This window comes from Gallinula chloropus, assembly GCF_964237585.1.
Source record: "Gallinula chloropus genome assembly, chromosome: 20".
Taxonomy (NCBI): Eukaryota; Metazoa; Chordata; class Aves; order Gruiformes; family Rallidae; genus Gallinula; species Gallinula chloropus.
This window is the reverse complement of record NC_140105.1, coordinates 1,791,583-1,813,374: the sequence shown is the minus strand read 5'-3', so window position 1 is coordinate 1,813,374 and position 21,792 is coordinate 1,791,583. Positions and strand designations below refer to the sequence as shown.

The 21,792-nt window shown below is 42.5% G+C and overlaps 1 protein-coding gene across 1 annotated transcript; it reads left to right on the top strand.

Moving 5' to 3' along the window:
- Positions 1–17: 17 nt before the first annotated feature.
- On the top strand, positions 18–20,312 carry GLP2R (glucagon like peptide 2 receptor; the record flags this gene model as incomplete). The annotated part of the gene is made up of 13 exons (XM_084273711.1): positions 18–116; positions 4,014–4,107; positions 5,476–5,580; positions 7,481–7,602; positions 9,927–10,033; positions 10,251–10,407; positions 11,372–11,531; positions 12,767–12,827; positions 14,044–14,113; positions 14,778–14,866; positions 15,475–15,613; positions 18,012–18,053; positions 19,983–20,312. The coding sequence occupies 13 exons, from the start codon at positions 18–20 to the stop codon at positions 20,310–20,312; spliced, it is 1,575 nt and encodes a 524-aa protein (XP_084129837.1).
- Positions 20,313–21,792: the final 1,480 nt, after the last annotated feature.

Here is a 21,792-nt window from a genome sequence, read left to right as displayed (position 1 = left end):
AGTGTATTAGAACGGGTATGGTGACACTTTTTGGTCTCTGTTCCAGCATGGGACTCTGGTCCAGAATATCTCCCACACCTGTCAGCTCTGTCATGATATTGTTTCTAGTGAAACAGGTAAGCTAATTCAATAATTAATAATAGAATGAAGCTGGATTCCTATCACAGAACAGTTTAACCTCTGTGAGCAGCGCGTTTGCTTCTGACATAATTAATCTTTATTAGAAATTAGTCATGAGCGGTGCTGCCTGAGGGGCTGTGCTGGTTTTGTACTAGAACTCACTCTGACTAGGTCATTTATTACAAATTTCTTCTATTAATGCTTATTCATACAGCTAATGAATTGTGTTTACATTCATGTATACAGTCTCTTTTCATACCAGTATTCATCAGTGGTGAATGGTACTTATTTTTCCATTTCCTACCAGATATCAATACTATTATAATCATGTTTACTTTCTATTTGTCCCCTGTCTTAAAACTGGTTCCAATCTATAGCACTATATTTATAACCTTTGACTTGTATGAGAGGTGAGCATTGAGTCTCACAGTTGTGTGATCTGCTGTTAGTGGGGTTCATCCTGCACCCCAGCTTGTTCCAGGAGGCTCAGAGGTCTATATCCAGCTTCTACTTTTATTTCTTACAGAGCTCTACTGAACTATTCACTTCTCTTTTTTCCTAGATCTATTTAAAAATCTGAAAGCTTACTGCTTTCTCTGTATTGTCTTGTGATCTGGAAAACGTTTAGGTGTGTAATGACAGAACATCTGAGTGTAATTTTCACCTGAGTATTAATAGTAATTATTTGCCTAAGAGGAAGCTGAAGAGGGACTGTTTGAAAGGGCGTGTGATGATAGCACAAGGGGTAATAGCCTTAAGCTGAAGGAGCAGGAGATTTAGGTTGGACATAAGGCAGAAATCCTTCCCAGGGAGGGTGGGGAGGCCCTGGCACAGAAGCTGGGGCTGCCCTGGATCCCTAGCCTGGTTGGATGGGGCTTTGGGTACCCTAAGCTGGTGGGGGCTGTCCCTGCCTATGGCAGGGGGTTGGCACTGGATAGTTTTAAGGTCCCTTCTGACCCAAAGCAATCTATGATTCTATGATTTATTACTATCAATCTTGATTTTGATTTTTTTTTAAATTATCAAAATGTAGTAAATTTCAATGAATCTGAATAAAATTTGCACACAGATTTAGGGTACATTTCTATGACATAAGTGTACATGAGAATAAGAGTAATTTGCAGGTTTACTTTAAACTGAAAATAATAAGGTATTTCTATCTAATTTAGCTGGGTAACTAAGGAAGTAGCTTTGCCTGAGTATGATCTCTACAGACCATAATTGTGTTCCTAGCTTTTTTACTAAGAAAATCTTACCAAGAGACATATATTACATATATTCGGTTGGTTTGTTGGGTTTTGTTTGGGGGGGGGAGACTTTTAAAATAGAAAATGTTCCTAATGCTTTTGTGTCATTGGAATCTGGAGCTTCTCTCACATAAATGAATATATAGCCAAAGCAACACTCGGGTTTGTGAGACACCTTAAATCTGTAGGACACCTTTACCTAGCCACAGGTTCCCCTCAAAGTTAACAGAAAATCTTCCAATTACTTCTGTGAGGTCAAAATTTTACAAGAATGTAAGTCACAAAGTGAATTAATTTGTCATAGTGATTCCTCTAACTTTTTTAAAGAAATGTGTGCTATTTCTTTAAGTTTTTCTTTCTTATTTAATAAAATACAAAGAAATAACAATCATAAATCACTATATCCATATTTTGAAGCAAACAAAATATGAAAATATGAAAAAATACCAATCAGAATAAACCAGGATCATGGCTGAAAGAATGAATAAATATTTAAGTTCTTATTTTTAGTTTGTACCTAAATAGAAGGGATTTTTTTCTATGTATAATAGCATAGCCTGAATAAACAGAAACATTTCATTTCACTATTCACTTAGTATATGACAAAGGGTGAAATCTTGATTACACTGTGGCCAATTATGTAAAAAATTAAAAATTGAATCCTGGCTGTTTACAACCTTGGAGTTTTATTATTATAAAATATATAGAGCTTCAGGTAATTTTTTCTGCTGCATCCAACATATTTTTTAACAGTGGTGCCACCTTGGAGCATTTTATGGACTCTGAGTAAAACAAATGACATGGAAGACCTTTCCAGGAAACTTTGATTGAATTTTGGTATGGGAGAACTTTGTTGTAAGCAGGGTGCCTGGTTTGGAGGCTGAGGAAGTTCATTTGCAACTAGCAAAGCTTCAAGTAGCCTGAAGTGAAGAAATCTCCAGCATAGGGCAAAAACTCAGACTTCTTGAGCGTCTGTCTTGGAGTTTAACAGTGCATCCCCTGCAGAGCCATTCCCATTCCTCTGTGATCTAAATGGCGCTTATTCATTGCCCATCACCTGTTCCCCTGTTAATTTCCAGTCATCTACACATTTTGATTAACAATTGAAATTATTTTACATATTTATATATTTTTATAGAATTTAAATTAACTTTTGAGGTCAGCTGACAGGTCTTAATTTTTTTTGTCAGGTGCAGCTCTGGTTTGATATAGACTTGATTTATGTTCTTATCAGAAAGTCTTACAGGTAGATAACCAAGCATCTCACAGATATTTACATCAGCAGTGACCAGGTATTGGCTATCTGTGCCTGCAGCTGTGCAGAAATGGACAATTACATAAGGAAGTGATGTGAAACTGCCATCTATGCCTAAACTACTCCTTGAGTAAGCTTCTTCAGGCCTGGATGGCCAGGAATGGAACCAAACAAGCAGCCAGGTAGCCACTGTGAGGCCTTCCTTTTATTTTCTTGGCTGTTTAATGCATTTGTTTATTAGAAACTGAAGTCTTATCTTTTTACAAATGCGTCATCTCCATGTCTTTGCCTCTTCAAATGAGGATCAGTGACCCAGGAGGGCCTGAAGAATCTTCCCTGGCTCCCAGCGCTTTGAGGCCTACCCGAGGGAAATGTCAAGATGCTTTTTATTTTGGAAACATGCATTCCTTTCTCAAGGCTGCTGTAAATATTCTCTCCTTATCTTGCAAGTCCATCAGAGGAAGAATAATTATAGTCTTCCTACTGCCTGGAATTTAAAGTAGGGTGTCTGGAAACGAGCTGAGATACTAACAGCATCGTATTGGGCAGGGAACACTTTACACAACGAATAAGAAAACGCATGAAAAAGTGGTCTCATATAACAGGTAGCTAATGTTACACTGTTCTTGTTTGGAAAATAAATAAATAAGGCTTTCATGGAATCACAGAACGTCAGGGGTTGGAAGAGACCTCAAAAGATCATCTAGACCAATCTCCCTGGCAGAGCAGGATCACCTAGAGTAGGTTGGACTCGAACACCTCCAGGTGGGTTTTGAATGTCTCCAGAGAAGGAAACTCCACAACCTCTCTGGGCAGCCTGTCCCAGTGCTCTGCCACAGTGAAAAGGTTTTTCCTTATGTTCACATGGAACCACCTAATGCTCCAGCTTTAGGATCCACTCCTCTACCATCATCTATCCACCTGGTTACGTCCTCATAAAAGGACATTCTTTATTTTTCCAACAAGTATAGCTTCAAATTAAAAGATACAGGTGAAGTTCACAGCCATACTTTGTCCTGGTTATTTATCTTGGCACATCCCAAAGTGCAGACAAGCTCTGGACAGCCACATGTGTGGAAGTCAGCTTCCAAAGAGAGTCTAGTCCAGACAAAAGGAAATCGATTTTCCCTGAAGAGCTGCAAAACATCTTTTGGTAAAAAGGATGTTCCTTTTTAGAAAGCTTACATTTAGTCTGCTCTCCAAAATGTGGTCATTACAATTGGTAATATTTGCAATTTATTGTTTTTGGTGACTTGCAGTGACAGTATTCCTTGACACTTGTCTGCCTTGCCAAGATGTTTGAGGGGACTAACTGGCATAAAAGACACTTGTCACTAACAGACCATGAGGTTCTAACCGATCTTCCTCATGTTCAGTATTTTCACTCACAGGCCAAAGGATCTGTGCTGGAAAAAACCACTACTGGGTGGAACAAATATAGGCAAGAATGCTTGAAGATGCTGCAGGAATCCACTGTGGGTACTGGTAAGGAAACAAATAGCACAAACAAGTGATGGAACATTGATGAATATGCAAATACTCTTGTACTTGCTTTGCAGAAGTGTCTGTTAGTGAGTTCCAAATGTAGACCAATCAGCTGTAATGAGATGTGTAAACATTCAGTTGTGACTTTAATAGGTCTCTCTGTTCTGAAATATATCAGGTTCCTACATGTAGAACCAGCTCATACACAGAAGTGGATACTGAGCAGCTGGTGCTGAGCTACCACTTTTAACTGAATTCCAACTTGGTGAAAATGAGCAGTTTTACTTGAGAGTGACAGCATGCTAGAGGAATGAATCCTCATGTTTTCATCACTGACCTGCTCCAGATGCAGCTGCAGCTCCTGGCAGCTGGAACAGCATGAGATAAGTGCTTCAGCTTACACAGTGAAGCTGTAACTGCTGAGGAAACACAGCAAGACCCCGTTCTCATTTCTGCCTTCCATCTTATCAAGACCTTGGTACAGGTTTCATAGTATCCATGGGGCAGGAAATTCCCTCTCAGTCTTCCTGAGATTTTGAGTGTGCTCAATACCAGCTATGTAAAGGCATCCAAATACACATCAAGTACCGCCACGCTAGTGCTTGCAGAGATGCAGCCAAAAACTAAGGCTCATCTAGGACTGAAATTATCCAAAGGTATCAAGAACAACCACCTGCATGAGCAGATGCACAGAGCAGACACAGGCTCCTAGAAACTGTTACTAACCAAATGAAGCAGGTGTTTGGGAAAAAACAATGTGGGTTTGCCAAAAGCAAACCATGCTGGGCTAACCTAGCATGTCCACAAGAAGGTAACATCAGTTGTCAATGAGCTCCCTTGTATAAAAAAGACAGGGATCTCCTGGAGAGAGTCCAGGGAAGGGCTACGAAGATGATGAGGGGCCTGGAGCATCTCCCCTATGAGGAAAGGCTGAGTGAGCTGGGACTGTTCAGCCTGGAGAGAAGAAGACTAAGGGGGGACCTTATTAATGTTTATAAATATCTTAAGTATGGGATGCAGGGGGAAATGGGCAGCCTCTGCTCAGTGTCTGTGGGGACAGGACAAGGGGCGATGGCCTCAAGTTGGAGCACAGGGAGTTCCACATCAACATGGGGAATAACTTTTCCCCAGTGAGGGTGAGGGAGCCCTGGGACAGGCTGCCCAGGGGGTGTGGAGTCTCCTTCTCTGGAGATATTCCAGCCCTGTCTGGACACAGACCTGTGCAATATGAGCTGGGGAGCTGCTTGGGCAGGGGGTTGGACCTGATGAGCTCTGGGGGTCCCTTCCAGCCTCTGTGACTCTGTGATTCATGATTGTCCATTGCCTGAATGACTCTTTGTAAATGTTTTGTTTGCTTATCTCCCCCAGGGGTCCATTGTAATGGGACATTTGATAAGTTTGTTTGCTGGCCTTACTCCCGCCCAGGAAATGTCTCTGTTCCTTGTCCTTCCTATTTGCCGTGGTTGAAAAATGGTAACGTGCAAGTGGTAACTTCTCTTTGAGTTTGTGCTGGGAATCCAGCTAAGGGACAGATCCAGTGTTGGTCTCTTGTGTCTGAATACCCACTTGTTTGACGTGCAGGAGGGGCTTTCTTGTCTCACCTCTTTTCTGAATTAAAGCACAAAATTGAGTTGAATTATTTACCCCTTTTCTCCAACTGTGCCTGTCACAGGTCCACACCCTCTTCTCTAAAGCACTATTTCCAAGGTTGTGTAACCATACTGCCAGCCCTTTATTTGCAGTAACAGATCTGGGGTTCAGCTCATGAGGTTCAATTTCTAGGGTCCTACTCACCCCAGAAATGACTCCCTTTTTCAGAAAACAGGAGCAGCCAAAGAAAGCATCAGTCCAAGGTGTGTATCCTCCAGCAGCACACACCACACCACCAGCAAGGCTGGGCATGTAGAACAAGAAGCTTCCCAAGCTTGTTTCCCTGGAGAGATTGGAGCAGGGAGACTCTCAGGAAGGGAAAAGAAATAACATCAGCAGAGGCAAAAGTGTCTAAAAGCAAACATCAGTCCCTTTATCCTTAAGAAATGAAAGAACATTCCTACCCCCAGAGCCCTGCATCTCTGAATCCTGCTATCCAGCCTTTATTAGGTACCTGTGGCTTTCTCAGCTGTGCTTCTAATTCCACTTGGGAGGACTGTTTAGAACAAGTCCAACCCTTCATAATAAGCATGTAAGCACCTTCTTTCCCTCCATGTAATGGAGAGGTTTTTTTCTGTCTAAATTTCTACAAAAGTGAGAGATAAATCATTGCACCAGCTCATGAAGCTTTTAATCGTGCTCACTGGGGAGCACAGTGGGGCTGCAGTGTTACAGAATCATCTGGCATTCTCATCCACACCACAGCCTTAGCAGGAGAGTCATTAGAGACAGCCCAGCTGTCTGTTTGTCCCAGAGATTTTTGGGGAGACTGGGGTTAGAGTTGCTTGTGGTCCCCATTTCCATTGCTGGTCCCATTTCCAAGGCATAACTGTGCCTGCTCTGGGACACTGAGGGACTTGGACCAGAAATGCTTGGAAGCCTGAGGTAAACTTATTGCAGTTGTCATCAAACTTGAGCACTGAAAAATTAGGATACCCTAGAAATGAGATTCCTGGTCATATTCCATAGATGCCTTCAGCTTTTTTTCAGTGCCTGGTCTCCACACAGAGGTCCTGTTCCATCACAGCAAACTGTCCTCCCAAAGCAGCTCTCTCAATAGCCTGTTTGTTGCTGCAACCCTTAAACAGCTTCTAACTAAAAATGAATGAAAAAGCTCGGGTCTGGTTAGAACTAAGGGGAAGGCAACTGCTGAGAACAAGATCAAACAATCATTAGCCAAGGTCCCCATACTATTCTTTTGATGTTATGGGCAAATTCTTGCTTAGTATAAAGTAGGAAGTGCAGTGAAAGCCAAGAAAGCTTCACCAGTTGGCATCACCTGCTGATCAGGCCCACAAGCAGATAATTCCAACACCAGCTACAGGTCTTTCAGAGAAAAATCATCCACTATTCAAACCATATTCTTCCTCCTACAATTCTAACTGCCCAGTCTGAGCTATCCATATGTGATGGAATTTATGAACTCAGTGAGGAAAAGGGAATAAAGTGGTAGAGGCTTCTCTTTCCCATGTAGCACCTGTATTTTTGGAAATACCAGATACATTCTGGGAAATAATTTCTGCTAAATTACATTCCTACTTTGTCCTATGGAAATATGAAAAATATATTGTTAAAGACAAAAGAAAAGTGGTTTCTATTCCTTTTTTTGAGTGGGGGTGTTGTGGTGTCTGTTGCTGTGGTATAAGGGAGAAATCTTTAAAATGTGCATGAAAAATGACATCTTTATTTTGACCTTTCATACTAAACCTCTGTTTACTTTCAGGAAGTGTAGGAAATGTGTACAGAGTCTGCTTGGAGGAAGGGACTTGGCAAACGAATGAAAACTCCTCAGACATTTGGCGTGACAGTTCAGAATGTTCTGAGAAAAATAATTTTAAAAATAATGTAAGTATGTATGTTTTATGTTATGGCTTTAAGACTTTAATCTTCTTAATCCCTTCTTGAGGAACATTTCCATTCAATACCTGCAAAAGATGTTCAGATTTCATTTAGATTACCAAATGGAAAACTGTCATTTTATTTAGGAGAAGCAGAGGAGGTTGATTAAGAAGGGACTTTAGATGCCACAACGTATTTTCTCTTCAGAGCCCAGTGTTCACATGTGCTGAATTTCTCCAAATCCAAGTGAAGAAGACTGCAGCTTGACAAGCAAATCAATTCAAAGCATCCCATCCTCTTCCCAAAATCGCTCTAGTCTGCCAAGCTCAGACAACTTCATGCCCTGCTGCTTCCTGAGCCCCTCAGCATTTAATGAGCTGTTAACTGGTTATTTCAAGATGAGCCTGGAAGATTCATAATGCAAATGCCATCCATCCCAGTCTGATATAGCATATGGTCTGAGTGTTGAGCTTTATCAACAGAGCTTCTGGGTTTCTTGAGCTGAATGAAGAGAAAACTAGATCTTCTCAATAATTTAGCTCTTTGCACTGAAGACAAAAGGAATTGCTGATCAGCTCTGGTTTGTGGAGCTGGGAATTACACCCTGGCGCTGCATCTGCAAAGGAGCTCATCATGTTCTCTGCAAGAAGGCTGTTTGCAACTGAGCCAGCTCGCTTCCACCACTGAGTTAGGCTTAGGGCAAGAGGCAGCTCAAGCAGTGAAGGGATGCACAGCTAAGCAATGGCTTGCAGCAGTTGCAGCATGCAGCTTATCTCCTTTCAGCTTCTCCTAACATCTTCTGCCACAGAACTAAGTTTAGCTGGTGTCAGCATTCAGTGCCTTAGGTAAGCACTGTTACTGTTGATTATTTTTCACTTTTTGGTACATTATTGGCTGAGCAGTATTTTTATGACTTTATTGAGTAACATTATTGGTTGTTTTATGAAACTCTATTAGTTCAGGATCTCCACGAGTTATTAGGGTTTTACTAAGCTCTTTATATAGTGCCTCCATGAACTTCCAAGCTTAGAGTTTATTTATACAAGCGTGATAAATATCCCTAAGTACCGAGTGTTTTCCATGGTTTGTTGATCGTTCTGGATCCTGAGCTTGGGGGTGGGAGACACATTAATTCATCTTGTGTTAGAGCAGGCGATTTCTCTGAAAGCTTTAACCAGCTTTTCCTACTAACAGTACACAAAGCTTTGTACCTCTTGGTTACACTTAGTGAAAAGCCCCAAGATACTATGAATAATCCAGTATAGACACACATCAGAGGAATCAGCTGGATTTCATGTGCTTTGATGTTGCAAAATTGTCACAACCAGGATGATAACTCATGTTTTTTATTAGGTTGATGGCAGTTTGAGTGTTTCCATGGAGCAGGGTGACTCATGCCTGTGCTATGGCAATCTCCTGTACACACACTTCTCTCCCTGAGCACTTTCACCCTCTCCAGAAGAGTTTCTACCAGCAGACCTATCTCACCCATGCTATCCAGATAGTAATCGTTAGCACAAACTGTTTGGAGACAACTGCTGGCAGGGAAACAGTGCTAAGATCCCTGGTGTTGAGCAGTAAAACAATCCACAGACCCAGCAAAATCACTGAGGGAAATGCATACATTCCAAGAAAATCTTTGCTGGCCATATCTGGATGATGAAAGTCACATATCCTGTATCACTACCATATCCTGTATCACTCCCTTCTGCAGAGAAGCTTTTCTTGAGCTAGGAAAGCAGTGTGAAGAAATGAGGAGCAGACACAAGCAGCTAAATGGAAAAAAATAGCAAGAAGAAATGTTAAATGAAGCAAAGTAGAAAGAACCTGGGAGAGTCCCCTTTCTTCCTTTGAGGTCTTATCATTCAAAGACATTCTAGACAAGTCTAATTTAATAATTTGGGTTTTTTTTCTTTGAATTCATGGGAGAAGTCAGCCTATTTCAATGACTGCAGACAGAACTGACTCCCAGAATTGTACAGGCATAACTGATCTTTGTCCCCAAGCCATACAAATAGGAGTTGCACGTGTGTGTACAGGTTGAGTTGATCCCTGCAGTTAAGAAACTACCAGGATCCATCTGATGCATGGTACTAATTAGATATAAATCAGGTCATGCCTGGTGTTTGTGCATTTTCTCTAGAAAGGAGACCCTGAGTAATTTAAACAAGGCTTCCTGCAAGTCTCTCTTATGCAGTGATTTCATGAAGCAGTGCAGGGAGCAGGCATCAGAAACCTCCTTCCCTTGTGACACAAAGAACTTGGACTCAGAAGTTCATGCTCTTCCCACCTGCCTGCACGTGTAACACATCTTTCTTCTCTGTTCCTAGGAAGAAGAACATAAACTGCTTACCACCTTACAGCTGTTGTATACTATAGGATATTACTTTTCCCTCATCTCGCTTGTATTAGCTCTCCTTATCCTGTCTTTACTCAGGTTAGTACAAATTTACATGCAATTTAAAGGTACAGACCCTGGTATGCACATTCCTCTTTATATGCAATGGAATTTATTGCTTAGTTCCCAATGCAAATAACTTGTATATTCCAAATAAGCACTATAAAAGCAAAAAATATGAATACAACAGTGTTTTTGTAATTTCTGTAAGATAAATATATTGCAGGGGATTCATACATTATTTGTTCTCCCACAGAAAACTTCACTGTACAAGAAACTACATCCACATGAACTTATTTGCATCTTTTATCTTGCGTGCCACAGCAATTCTTATAAAAGATACTGTGTACAACAATATTTACTCCAAAAGACCAAATGATGAAAGTGGATGGATATTGTACCTCAGCCCTGAGGTAATCATCTAGTTCATTGCTAGAAGTTTACTGCATGGCAGAACTGTTGGAGGTGTTTGTTGGTTGCTTTTTCAATGCTGAAATTTTGCTGATAAAGTTTGGGGCGATCAGTAAAACAATTCTGATATGATAAATTGCTATAGATTGATTTATATGAAGCTGGGTGTCAGGGTGGGTGAGAAGCTCCCCATGAGCAGCAGTGGCTCCTGCAGCTGGGAAGGGCGATGGGATCCTGGGCTCCATCAGCAGAGGGGAGGCAGCAGGGACAGGGAGGGGATTGTCCCTCTGCTCTGCCCTCCCCAGCTGGAGTCCTGTGTCCAGAGCTGGGGCCCAACACAAGGAGGATGTGGGGCTGGTGGAGAGGGGTCAGAGGAGCCACGGAGGGGATCAGAGGGCTGGAGCAGCTCCCCTACAGAGAGAGGCTGAGGGAGCTGGGCTGGGTCAGCCTGGAGAAGAGAAGGCTGTGGGGGGACCTCACTGCAGCCTCCCAGTCCCTGAAGGGAACAGAGACACAGGAGGGGAATCAGCTTGTTAAAGGGCAGAGACTGGCAGGACAAGGGGGATGGAGTGAAGCTGGAGGAGGGAAGGGGGAGAGGAGATATTAGGGGGAAGTTGTTTCCAGAGAGAGTGGTGAGGGGCTGGAACAGGCTGCCCAGAGAGGGGGTGGGTGCCCCATCCCTGGGGGTGTTCAAGGCCAAGTTGGCTGGGGCCCTGGGCAACCTTGTGTAGCTCCAGGGCTGGAGGTTGACTTCTTGACAAAGTAGAATAGATGCCTTTGAATTGTTGGTCTCCCCTCCAGCCTCTCCCAGGCAGCAAGGAGAGTCCTGTGAGATACGTGACCCAACCACAGTTACATCACAACCATGTCCCCGTTTTAAAGGAGTTGCTAATGTAACAAGAGAAAACCAGGATTTGTTGGAGCTTTAATGTATTAACACTGCCTCCTGGTCTCTCACTTCTGCAGATTATAGTCATTTGCAGGACTGCCCAGTTCTTCATGCATTACTTTGTTGGGGCAAATTATTTTTGGCTGTTAGTAGAAGGAATTTATCTGCACACCTTGTTGATAACTGTTGTCCTCTCTGAAAGACGACTGCTCCAGACATACATTGTGATAGGATGGGGTAAGTACAGAACAAATTCCAAGCTCTTCATTCTGTGATATAGTTTGGATTCAGTGGTGGATACTCTGCAATGAAGATATAAAAAATCTGAATTGCTGTTTGTTTATGTGTTTTGAATTCATTGGTTATCAGTCAGTCAGTCAGTCAGCATACCAGCAGTGACACATTCCTTGCAGTTCAACTTGTCCTGCAGATACAGGAAATGTGTGAATTGGTTCATAAGAAAACAGTAGTCTAGTGGACAGAACAAGAAAACAAAACCCAAACCAGTGTATATTTGACTCTTGACTCTATTTTCTGACATCACTGGGTTTTATGATACTTTCAGCAACTTCATCTCCTTCCTCTGTGATAGAGCACATACATAGCAAAGTTGTCTAAACAGTAACAATTTTCTTTTATATGTTCAACTTCCTAATTTACATTAAAGTTCTAAAATGTGCATTAATTTGGAAGGCAGTCTGAAATGCTGCATGATTCAGGTCTGGAAGATATGGAGGGAGAGCAGAACTCCCATGATCCAGGAGGATATGGTTAGAGACCTGCTTGGCTATTTAGACATTCACAAGTCTATGGGGTGAGATAGGAGGGTTTTGAGGGAGCTGGTGGACATGCTTGCCAAACCCCTTTCCAGCATGTACTAGAAATCCTGGCTGACTGGGGAAGTTCCACTTGACTGGAGGCTGGCTGATGTTGCACTCTTTTACAAGAAGGGCCAGAGGGATGATGCAGGAAACACCAGGCCTGTCAGTCTGACCTCAGTGCTGGGGAAGATCATGGAATGGGTCATCTTGAGTACTGTCCCACAGGACACGCATGACAAACAGGTGATCAGGCCCAGTCAGTGTGAGTTTACAAAAGGCAGGTCCTGCCAAACGAACCTGATCGCCTTCTGTGTCGAAGTGACCTGTTTAGTGGGTGAGGGAGAGGCAGTGGAGTATTGGGCTCAGCAAAGCCTTTGACACGGTTTCTCACAGCATTCTGCCTCAGAAAATGGCTGCCACTGGCCTGGACAGGCGCAGCCTCTGCTGGGTAGGACACTGGCTGGATGGCCAGGCCCAGAGAGTTGTGATAAATGGAGCTAAATGAGAAAAGCCAATATCAGGTTAATTTTTGTGCAGTTCTAAGTAGAAGACTGCAAGGCCTATCTCTTTGCACCATGCAGGTCTGCCACGTACCTGGTTCATGTGACTCATTCTGCAACCTTGACTGTAATGGACTCCTTTTCTTTTCAGTTGTCCCTATCCTGTTTGTGGGCCCTTGGGGAATAAGCAGATCAAAACTGGAGAACACAGGGTAGGTTACTAAATAAAATGTGCCTTAGAATACTGGCTGTTTGCTGGAAGCCCTTGAGGCAGTTAATTGCCATGGTTATTGACCACTTGATTATATTAAGTTTGTACAGAAGCTGTTACTTGTTACATGTTCTAGGTTAATCTTAGTACCTTCTTGGAATTCTCAGATTTATTAATGCATAAATCAAGAAGTAGAATGAATATTCACTGTTCCTGAAAGGAAAGCTATTGCATCCAGTGTTCATCCACTTAAATAAGTAGAATCATAGGATCATAATGGTTGGAAAAGACCTTCAAGATTGTCAAGTCTGAAGCAAATGGGAACATCTTCATGGAGATCATCTAGTTAGCAAGAAAAGAAGAGTACTTTCCTTGGAGACCATCTGCACTTTCAGTTTAATTAGTATTCACTGCCATTTGTTATGGAGGTTAACGACAAAAACTGATATTCCCTGAAAGTCCATATTAAATATGTTCAGTGTTCAGGGAATTCATTAGTAAGAGTAACTTGCATGTTAGCATCAGTTTTGCAGTCTTCTGGTCTTCAATGGTGGTGTTAATGGCATCAGGTACACTTCAGGGTTTTTGTATGATTTCTATTGTTCCCTTTTTTATTCATGGTTCCTAGAGGATTATTTGGTAAACCAGCCCAGCTGTTAAGCACACCAGAAAACAAATGTCAGTTATAGTCTCACAGAGTTAGATGTTCTATAGACCATAAAAGACAAGCCAAGATGCTACAGAATTTCAGGCTAATTAGCAAAAAGGACCTTAGGACAACTTAGAAGGTTAGGGCAGGAGAAAAAGAGACAGCTTCAAGGAAACAGTATGTGTACTTTTTAGCAGGGCAAGAACCGTGGTCACAGTTCACAGTTTACCCATTTCCAGTTTCCAGGTCTGGATAGATAAATATGAGTAGGATGAAGGCTTAGTGGCATGTACAGTTGTTGTGTGGATCCAAGGACTGAGTTTGACAGACAGTTAGGAAGTTTCTAATCTAGGGAGACATCTCAACATTCTGGTGGAAAGATCTTGAGAATATATACAATTACAGTTGGTGGGGAGACTCTTCCTACTTTTATTCCATTTCTCCTGAGTACCACCTGGAAAAGTCAAACTTCATCAGCTTTCTTTGGAAATATATAGAGGCCACACAAGATTTCTAATTTTTCTATGAAAATATAATTACATAATTAATACTTTAAATTCTTCTTCAGGTGCTGGGGAACAAATGAACACATGGGAATTTGGTGGATCATCCGAGGACCAATGTTGTTTTCCATTGCAGTAAGAAATCTTTAATCTGTTCCTAATATCATGCAGAGGGGTGATTGTCTTTTGTGACCCTTTCTCCAAATACAATCCTTGGATTAGAAAAGATGAGACAGAAGAAAATTTAAATCAGGTTTCTTGCTGTAAGTGGAGTGGCAGAGGTACAACAGATTTCAGTGTCAACCTCTCAAAACACCATTATTTATCTGTGCATCTATATCAAAGAAGGAGGCTTTTTCTTAGATGTTATATTTTTATCCTTATTTTTGCAGTGAGCAGGTTACTTAGGAGAGTGCTTCCAGCTCCCATATGGTGAGGACCACTAGAAACCCCCAAATAGCCACAGAAGTACTGGTGGTCATGGGGAAAAACATTCCTCTAATGGAAAAAAAATAATTATGGCATATAAATGAGCATTTTTTTTTCTTGATCAAATGCAAAAGAGTGTTTCCCTGAAACAAAGTGATAATTAAGAGACTGAACTCGTGAGAACATGATTATGAACATGAAGAGGCAGGAATGCATTGGGAATTAATTTGAAGACAAACCCAACTGCATTCTGGTTATTCAGTGACAGGTTTTGCAAGGGTTCAATACCAGTCTTACATTGCTTTAGTAGTTACACAAGGAGGGCCATAGCACTGATTGTAAATAACAACTGTGTGTGTTTTCTTCCCAGGTTAACTTTGGCATCTTCTTAAAAATTCTCAGGATGCTGATTTCCAAGCTAAAAGCCCAGCAGATGAGTTTTCATGACTACAAATACAGGTAAGCAGGAAATAGCAAAGTCCTAGCCTTTTCTTTTTGACTCTCAACATCAGAAGGCTGCCAGTTTGCTCTTGCAGATCCTACAATTACCTGCCACCTCGAGGAGCAACTCTGAGGATACTCAGAGTATGATACAGGAAGCCATCTGGGAATTTTCTTACCTGAGAGGGAAAGGCAGCTCAGCACCCATGTGCTGAGTATTATGGGCCTTTTTCACAAGGACTTTGCAATGGGAAGAGATTTCTGCTCTCAGGTATCCTCAGTGTAAATCTGTGGCCTGTGCTGCTGTGACATATTTGTTCCTTGAGTGTGACAAAAGCTCCTCAGGTTTGATGATAGAGGCCTTTCTGTTAAATTTTTTATCCCCCTGATTTTCACCTTAAATCCACAGCCAAGATTCCCTCCTGTACAGACTTTTCTGGTGGCATGCTCCCAAATTTGTAGCTGGGAATTTGTCTTCAAAAATCACCAAATTATTAACACTATTCCAGAGTCAGGATGGTTGTTAAAGGGATGTTTCTTTAACCATTTCTTCGTAGCTGAATTTTTGAATTATGCACCAAAGCTGTTGGAAATAAAATACTATAATCAAACATTTTCTTTTTAAGATTGGCAAGATCTACCCTTGTGCTGATTCCACTGCTGGGCATCCATGAGTTTGTGTTTACCTTCATCACTGATGAACAGGTGGAAGGACTTTCAAGACATATAAGACTCTTCATTCAGCTGACAATGAGCTCATTTCATGTAAGTCATGTGTTTCACTGCAACTAGTTACTCTCCCATTTCCAAAGGCTAAAAGCTGGACACACCAGGCGTTCTGCAGGCACAGAACTCTGCTGCCTGATCCCAGGTGTCAGCAGATTTGCTGACTACTGACTGTTCCAGGTACTACTCCCATTAAACTACCTGCTTAGTGAAGCTGTCCTTTACCCTTATCTTCCTGCCTTGACCTTTGTGGTGAGACAGGACAGCAGTTTGCAGGTCTCCTGTCTTTAATGAGGTACCCAGCAATAGTAAGGAGTCCTCACTACTCACTAATTCACTACTCCAACACACATCTCCACTCTTCTACAGTCTCAGACATGAAATCACCAAAGTATTATTGCACTTTTCCAGCAATTTATGGTCATCTTTGTTTTTAAAACTGCATGTAGAGCTCTGGGGTACGTGTGCATCAGTGCTTTCACACTGTTACTGAGGCTCTTATGATCCAGGACAGCTTGAGGGGGGAATTCATAGAATCCCAGCCTGGTCTGGGTTGGAAGGGACCCCAAGGATCACAGAGCTCCAACCCCCCTGCCACAGGCAGGGACACCAACCTCCAGCCTGTCCATGCAGCCATCAGGGAGTTCATGCAGCGACACCACCCTAAGGGGCGCCTGACGTGGTGATGAAGTTCCTCACTTAGACACATCCTTACTTGGAGACATTGCAGCAACCAGATGTTATTTTAAGTGAAAATTTTATTTACTGGCTTGTGCAAAGAAATCTGATGGAGAATATAGCTTACTCACCCCTGCTAGATAGCACAAACTTCATTCCTTTTAGAGGAACATGCACACCCTCAGCTACATGGCAGGGTTTAGAAATACCCAAAGATCTTACATAATGTTTATTACAGATTCTCCTTTTTAGTTACAGAATTATTTGTGAAGGGATCAGCAAAAAAAAAAGAAAAACCCACATCAACTGTACACAATTACATTTGTTTAGTCTGTAAATCTTCTCAGGAGTTTTAAAAAGCAATTAAACTGTTTTGTTAGAGAAAAAAAACAATTCCCCCTGGGATCTCATCTGGAGGCTTTAGCTCAAACATTTTCAAGGAGCACAAAATTAAATTCTAAATACTAGTTCTACTGCAGATATGATGCTGCTTTGCTGCAGAAAGTGGAGCAGTCTTGTCTCACTGGTGCATGTAAACTGTTTGCAGGGGAAAATACTGGTTTCTGGTGGATAAAAACCAGTTAATGAGTCATTTCTCATGTTATTGTCATTAGAACTGAGGAACAATTGTGAGGCTTAGGCATGCATTTATATTTTCCTATTGGTTATTATGGTAATGAACATTTCTTCTCAATTTCTGATTCTTCTTTTCCCCTCACATAGGGCTAATTTGAAGAATGGATGCCTGTGAGAAAGATTTCTAACATTTCTAAGTATGAAGTTCCTTGTATTGCAAAAAGAAATGTAATATGAGGAAGCATTAAAGAAATAAGGATATAAAATTAGCATCAAACATTAAGAATCAACCAAATTGTAATTGTATTAGCTGTATGATATATTGTTATGACAGCTTGTTCCTTATGATCTGAACGTTGCCTTGGGAATGATCGTCAACAGGACTCGTTGTCTTCATCAGAACTTGTGGCACAGATGTGTTTAGATGTGAGAAGTGCATTTCCTGAAGCAATGGTACTAAATATGTGTATCTGTGCCAGATTGTTAGGCTGAGAGGTGTGCATGTAAGCTGGTTTGATCTGAGATCAAACAGAGACAGAGAGAAGGAAAATGGGAAAGGGTAATTTTGGAATTGGTCTAAAACAAGTCTTATCCCTAGGATTTAATTTTTTTAAAAGGTGTTTATTTAAATACATTTCAAAGGAAAAATGGCCATGCAAAATAGGCTTAACACTCTTAGTACAGCTGAGCCCCAAACTAGCTCTAATCTCTTAATATATCACTAATTTTTAAAAAGCCTCTAAATGAGATCACTCTCAGTAGTCTCATCTGCAAATTCAACCAACCACAGGGATAATGTGAGATCCCAAGGTGGGTTTATTTGGCTTTTTGCTTACCATGGTTAGGAATAGCAGCAGTCACAGCAGAGCAACAGGGGTTTGGAAAAAATAAATATTATGTGGTTGGAAAATGAGGATAATGTGGCAGATGGAACTGGGTCGTTCCTCAGCATCTTCTGTTCTTCAACATCTGCAGAAAACGTGCCCTGCATTTGCTAAGGTTCTACAAGAAAACAAGTTAATGGGCACTTCAATAACAAGTAAATACAGGGAACTTGTTTCCTTTCTGAAAAGTAAGAAGCAATGTTTATACTCAGGCTTTAACACTAATGTCATCTTTGAACTAAACCTTCAGGCATTTCCTGTGCTCTCTAACTTTTCCCTTTGCTGTCTTTCTCTTGCAGGGGTTTTTTGTAGCAGTTTTATATTGCTTTGCTAATGGAGAGGTAAGAGACAATGGGGTGAGAAAAGCGTTTAGTGACACCAGGAAGGATGACCAGTGACTATCTCTGCTTAGTCCAGAGCATGTTTGTGTTCTTTGGAACTGGTGTAATTGTTTTGTGTGAAGAGAACAGCAAGACCTCTCAGAGGTTTGGTATTCAAAGGCAAACTATGTCCACTGAAGCCTGAGTGCCTCTAGCTCTTTGGAGGTTTGGATACCCTGCAGTGTCTGAAGTACCAGTTCGGTTTAAGCTCAGCCACCTAAACCCCACTCCTTAATTCAGCTGGAATCCCAGACCTCATGTTTGGTCAGGCTAAACTCTCTCTTAATTTACCCCTCAAATCCACATGAAACAAACAAATTTGGGGTCTTCTTAGCATGTTGAAAAACTAATTTCATGCATACAATTCTCAGGATATCCCTAAATTTGATGTGAGGGGATTATTTGTCTGGAAGTTGTGTCCTGCTGGGGTCAACTGGGGACACCTGGGGGTTCAATTTCATAGAATCACAGAATCATTAAGGTTGGAAAAGACCTCTGTGATCATGTTTGTCCAACTGTCCCCCTACCACCTATATTACTTACTAAACCATGTCCCTGAGTACCTCATCCAACCTCTTTAAACACCTCGAGGGACGGTGACTCCATCACCTCCCTGGGCAGCCCCTTCCAATGCCCAACTGCTCTTTCTGAGAAGAAATTTCTCCTCATTTCTAATCTGAACCTCCCCTGGCCCAACTCGCAGCCTGTCATTAGTTATCTGTGAGCAGAGGCTGAGCCCAGCTCACCACAACCTCCTGTCAGGGAGCTGTAGAAAGCAATAAGGTCTCCCCTGAGCCTCCTCTTCTCCAGGCTGAGCAGTCCCAGTTCCCTCAGCCAGTTCTCTCCCCATCAGACCCGTGTTCCAAACCCTTCCCCAGCTCGTTGCCCTTCTCTGGACATGCTCCAGGGCCTCGATGTCTTTCTTGGCGTGAGGGGCCCAAAACTGAACATGGTATTTGAGGTGCAGCCTCACCAGAGCCTGGTGCTGCTGGCTGTGCAATTCCTCATGCCACCCAGGATGCTGTAGGGCTTCCTGGCCACCTGGGCATGCTGCTGTCTCATGTTCAGGCAAGTGTCAACCAACACCCCCAGATCCTTTCCCTCTGTGCAGCTGTCCAGCCACCTTGTCTGAGGCCTGTAGCGTTGCCTGTGGTTGTGAGGCAAACAGGATGGGCCTTACACAAAAGGTCGGCCACGTGTTTCTAATATTTAACAAGGAAACTTGGAGCAGTTTCAGAACTGCTCAAATAAAAGGGAGATCTGGCACCTTTCTACAATACAGGGGCACTTGCCTAATGTTTGTGAAGGGCACAGGCCTGCTAGCATCTCTCATCAGCCACCAGAAGTTGCTCTCGGGCAGTGGGCCAGCTGGTTAGAACCACGGCCCATCCTGCTCCCCTGGGCAGACTTGCAGGCTGCTCTCCACCTGCTCGGCTTGGCCAGGGCAGGCAGCAGGATGCTGAGTGTGAGGGTTAGAGGCAGGCTGCCAAATGAACATCTTTAACCAAACAAAGCAGCTGTCCCGGTGCAGCACTGTGGGCTTCATCTCCACAGCCACTTTTCCTCCTCCTCACTTCACCGAGCTGTAAACATGGAAGGTGCTTGAGCTCTCCCCCCCCCACACACGCAGTGGGATCAGAGTGCATCAGAGCCTCAGGGGCTAGGAAAAGCTCCTAAATTAGGGTGGAGGCTGCATTTCTAAGATAGACTTTGCAAACAAGTCTATATCTACTCTATGAGGACCTCACCATGTGGAAGGTGCACCCCAACAAGGCAGGAAGCTCAGCGCTGCCATAGTCCTTCTCGTTGTACAATTAGCACTTGGATAGAGGACTGCAGGGTGGTCACAAGACAATAACCACCCACTGACTGTCTTCTTCTCCCCTCCAGGTGAAAGCAGAGCTCCAGAAGCAGTGGTCCCGCTTCCTGCTGGAGGATCCCCTTGGCTGCAAGCTCTGCTTTCTCGGAGAAAACATAAAATACCTCAGAAAATGTTCCCAGAAGCGGAAAAAACAGCAGCTCAGCAGCAAACACCTGGAGGCCAGAGAGACCTGGGGCATGCAGCTCCAGCAGGTGCTGGTGAAGCAGAGGACAGATCACAAGCCAGAGCCAAGCTGTGCTCTCCCGGCTCGTCCCCGGGCAAGCATGTCTGACAGCAGCGAAGGCGAGGTCACCACTGGAGAGACAACGGAGGAAGTCTTTGAAGAAAGTGAGATTTAAAACCTGCCATCTAGAAGAGCATCTTCCAACAGCCACAGCATTTTGAATTGTCTTCTCTCACCTTCAGACTGTACAGGTCTCCCCATACAGTGCAACGCAGAGACAAACCAGTGAACATCCCAGTTGGTCCCAGTTTCTTAATCTGAGAAAAAACATCGATCTGGATGTTGCTAAATCTGTGTGGCTGAGGCAGAAGACATTTGTCAAATGAAAACATGCTTTGAACTGACCAGTCTGGAAGATAACTGAGGCTGAAAGAGATTTACACAGGGAAGCAGGATGAACTCTGGAAATGGATAGGCTCTGGACACACATACTGTGTCCCAAAAGCTTCATCCATGCTTGACTGCCATTCTACTCACATAACAGAGTTTGTTTTTCTCTCTCATAGGTGTGTTGCATGAATAGAGATAGGGGTTTAGAAGACTCTTCTCTCCATAGACTGAAATCATCCCATCTCAAAACCAGATACTTTTTAAGAAAAATTAAAGGATTTTTATATATTAAAAGAAAAAAAGAAAAAAAGGTGCAAGCTTGGGAAGAAACCATCTCTTGCTTTACAATGAAATATTTTGATACTATTTTACTGTTTTTCTTTACTTCTTTTTTTTTCCTTAGTTATTTTTTGACACAAGCCACACACTTTGATGCCTCTGCAGCTTTGCCCTACCTGTAGCCCAAACGACAAAGTAGCTCAGTGATGGGTGCTGCTTCCATCCCCCTGTAACAGGATTGTTCCAGCACCGAAACAATATTGTGAAAGCCTTCTTCCAGCATTTAGCAAGATGAGATTTTGCCACACAAAGCTGACCCAGAGACCTCTGAAATTCAATTCAGCTTATTAATATTCTATGAGCCAGTTTCCAAACTTGCCAGTTGGTGTTCTGAAAGGAAAAAAGAAGGGGGCAACAGGCAGATTACTGGGCAATATTGATCTACAACCTACCCTGGGCACACACTGGTGTAACTATCCAGCCTGCAGCTAGTCACCTAACATTTGTCATGGATTTTTCCTTTACCTTACTGACAAGCACTCTCTTTGAACCTAAATACTTGCAAATATAGTAAAACATCTATATTCTTGGCAACTGGCTCTAGGTGGCCTTGCTTGAGCAGGGGGCTTGGACCAGGTGACCTCCTGAGGTCCCTTTCTTGTGATGATGTGAAAACCCTCTGTCAAATATAAATAATTTTCAAGGCTACTCATCTCAGGGCTTTATTCCTGCATCTTCTCCCCATCAGGTGCCAACACTGGCTGTTCCTCTGGCTTTCGCTGCTTCTACATCTCCTTATGGGGTGGCTTCAGCCTTAGACCCCCTGCTGCCAGCTTTACAAATGCAAATGACACCTTTTTTTGGAGCTATTTTTCAATCTGTTGCTTCAGCAGGCTGAGTTTACAAAACTTACACCATTTACCAATGTTTTTAAAATAATATTTACCAGTCTACAAATGTTCAGAGGTGTAAACAGTCACCACATA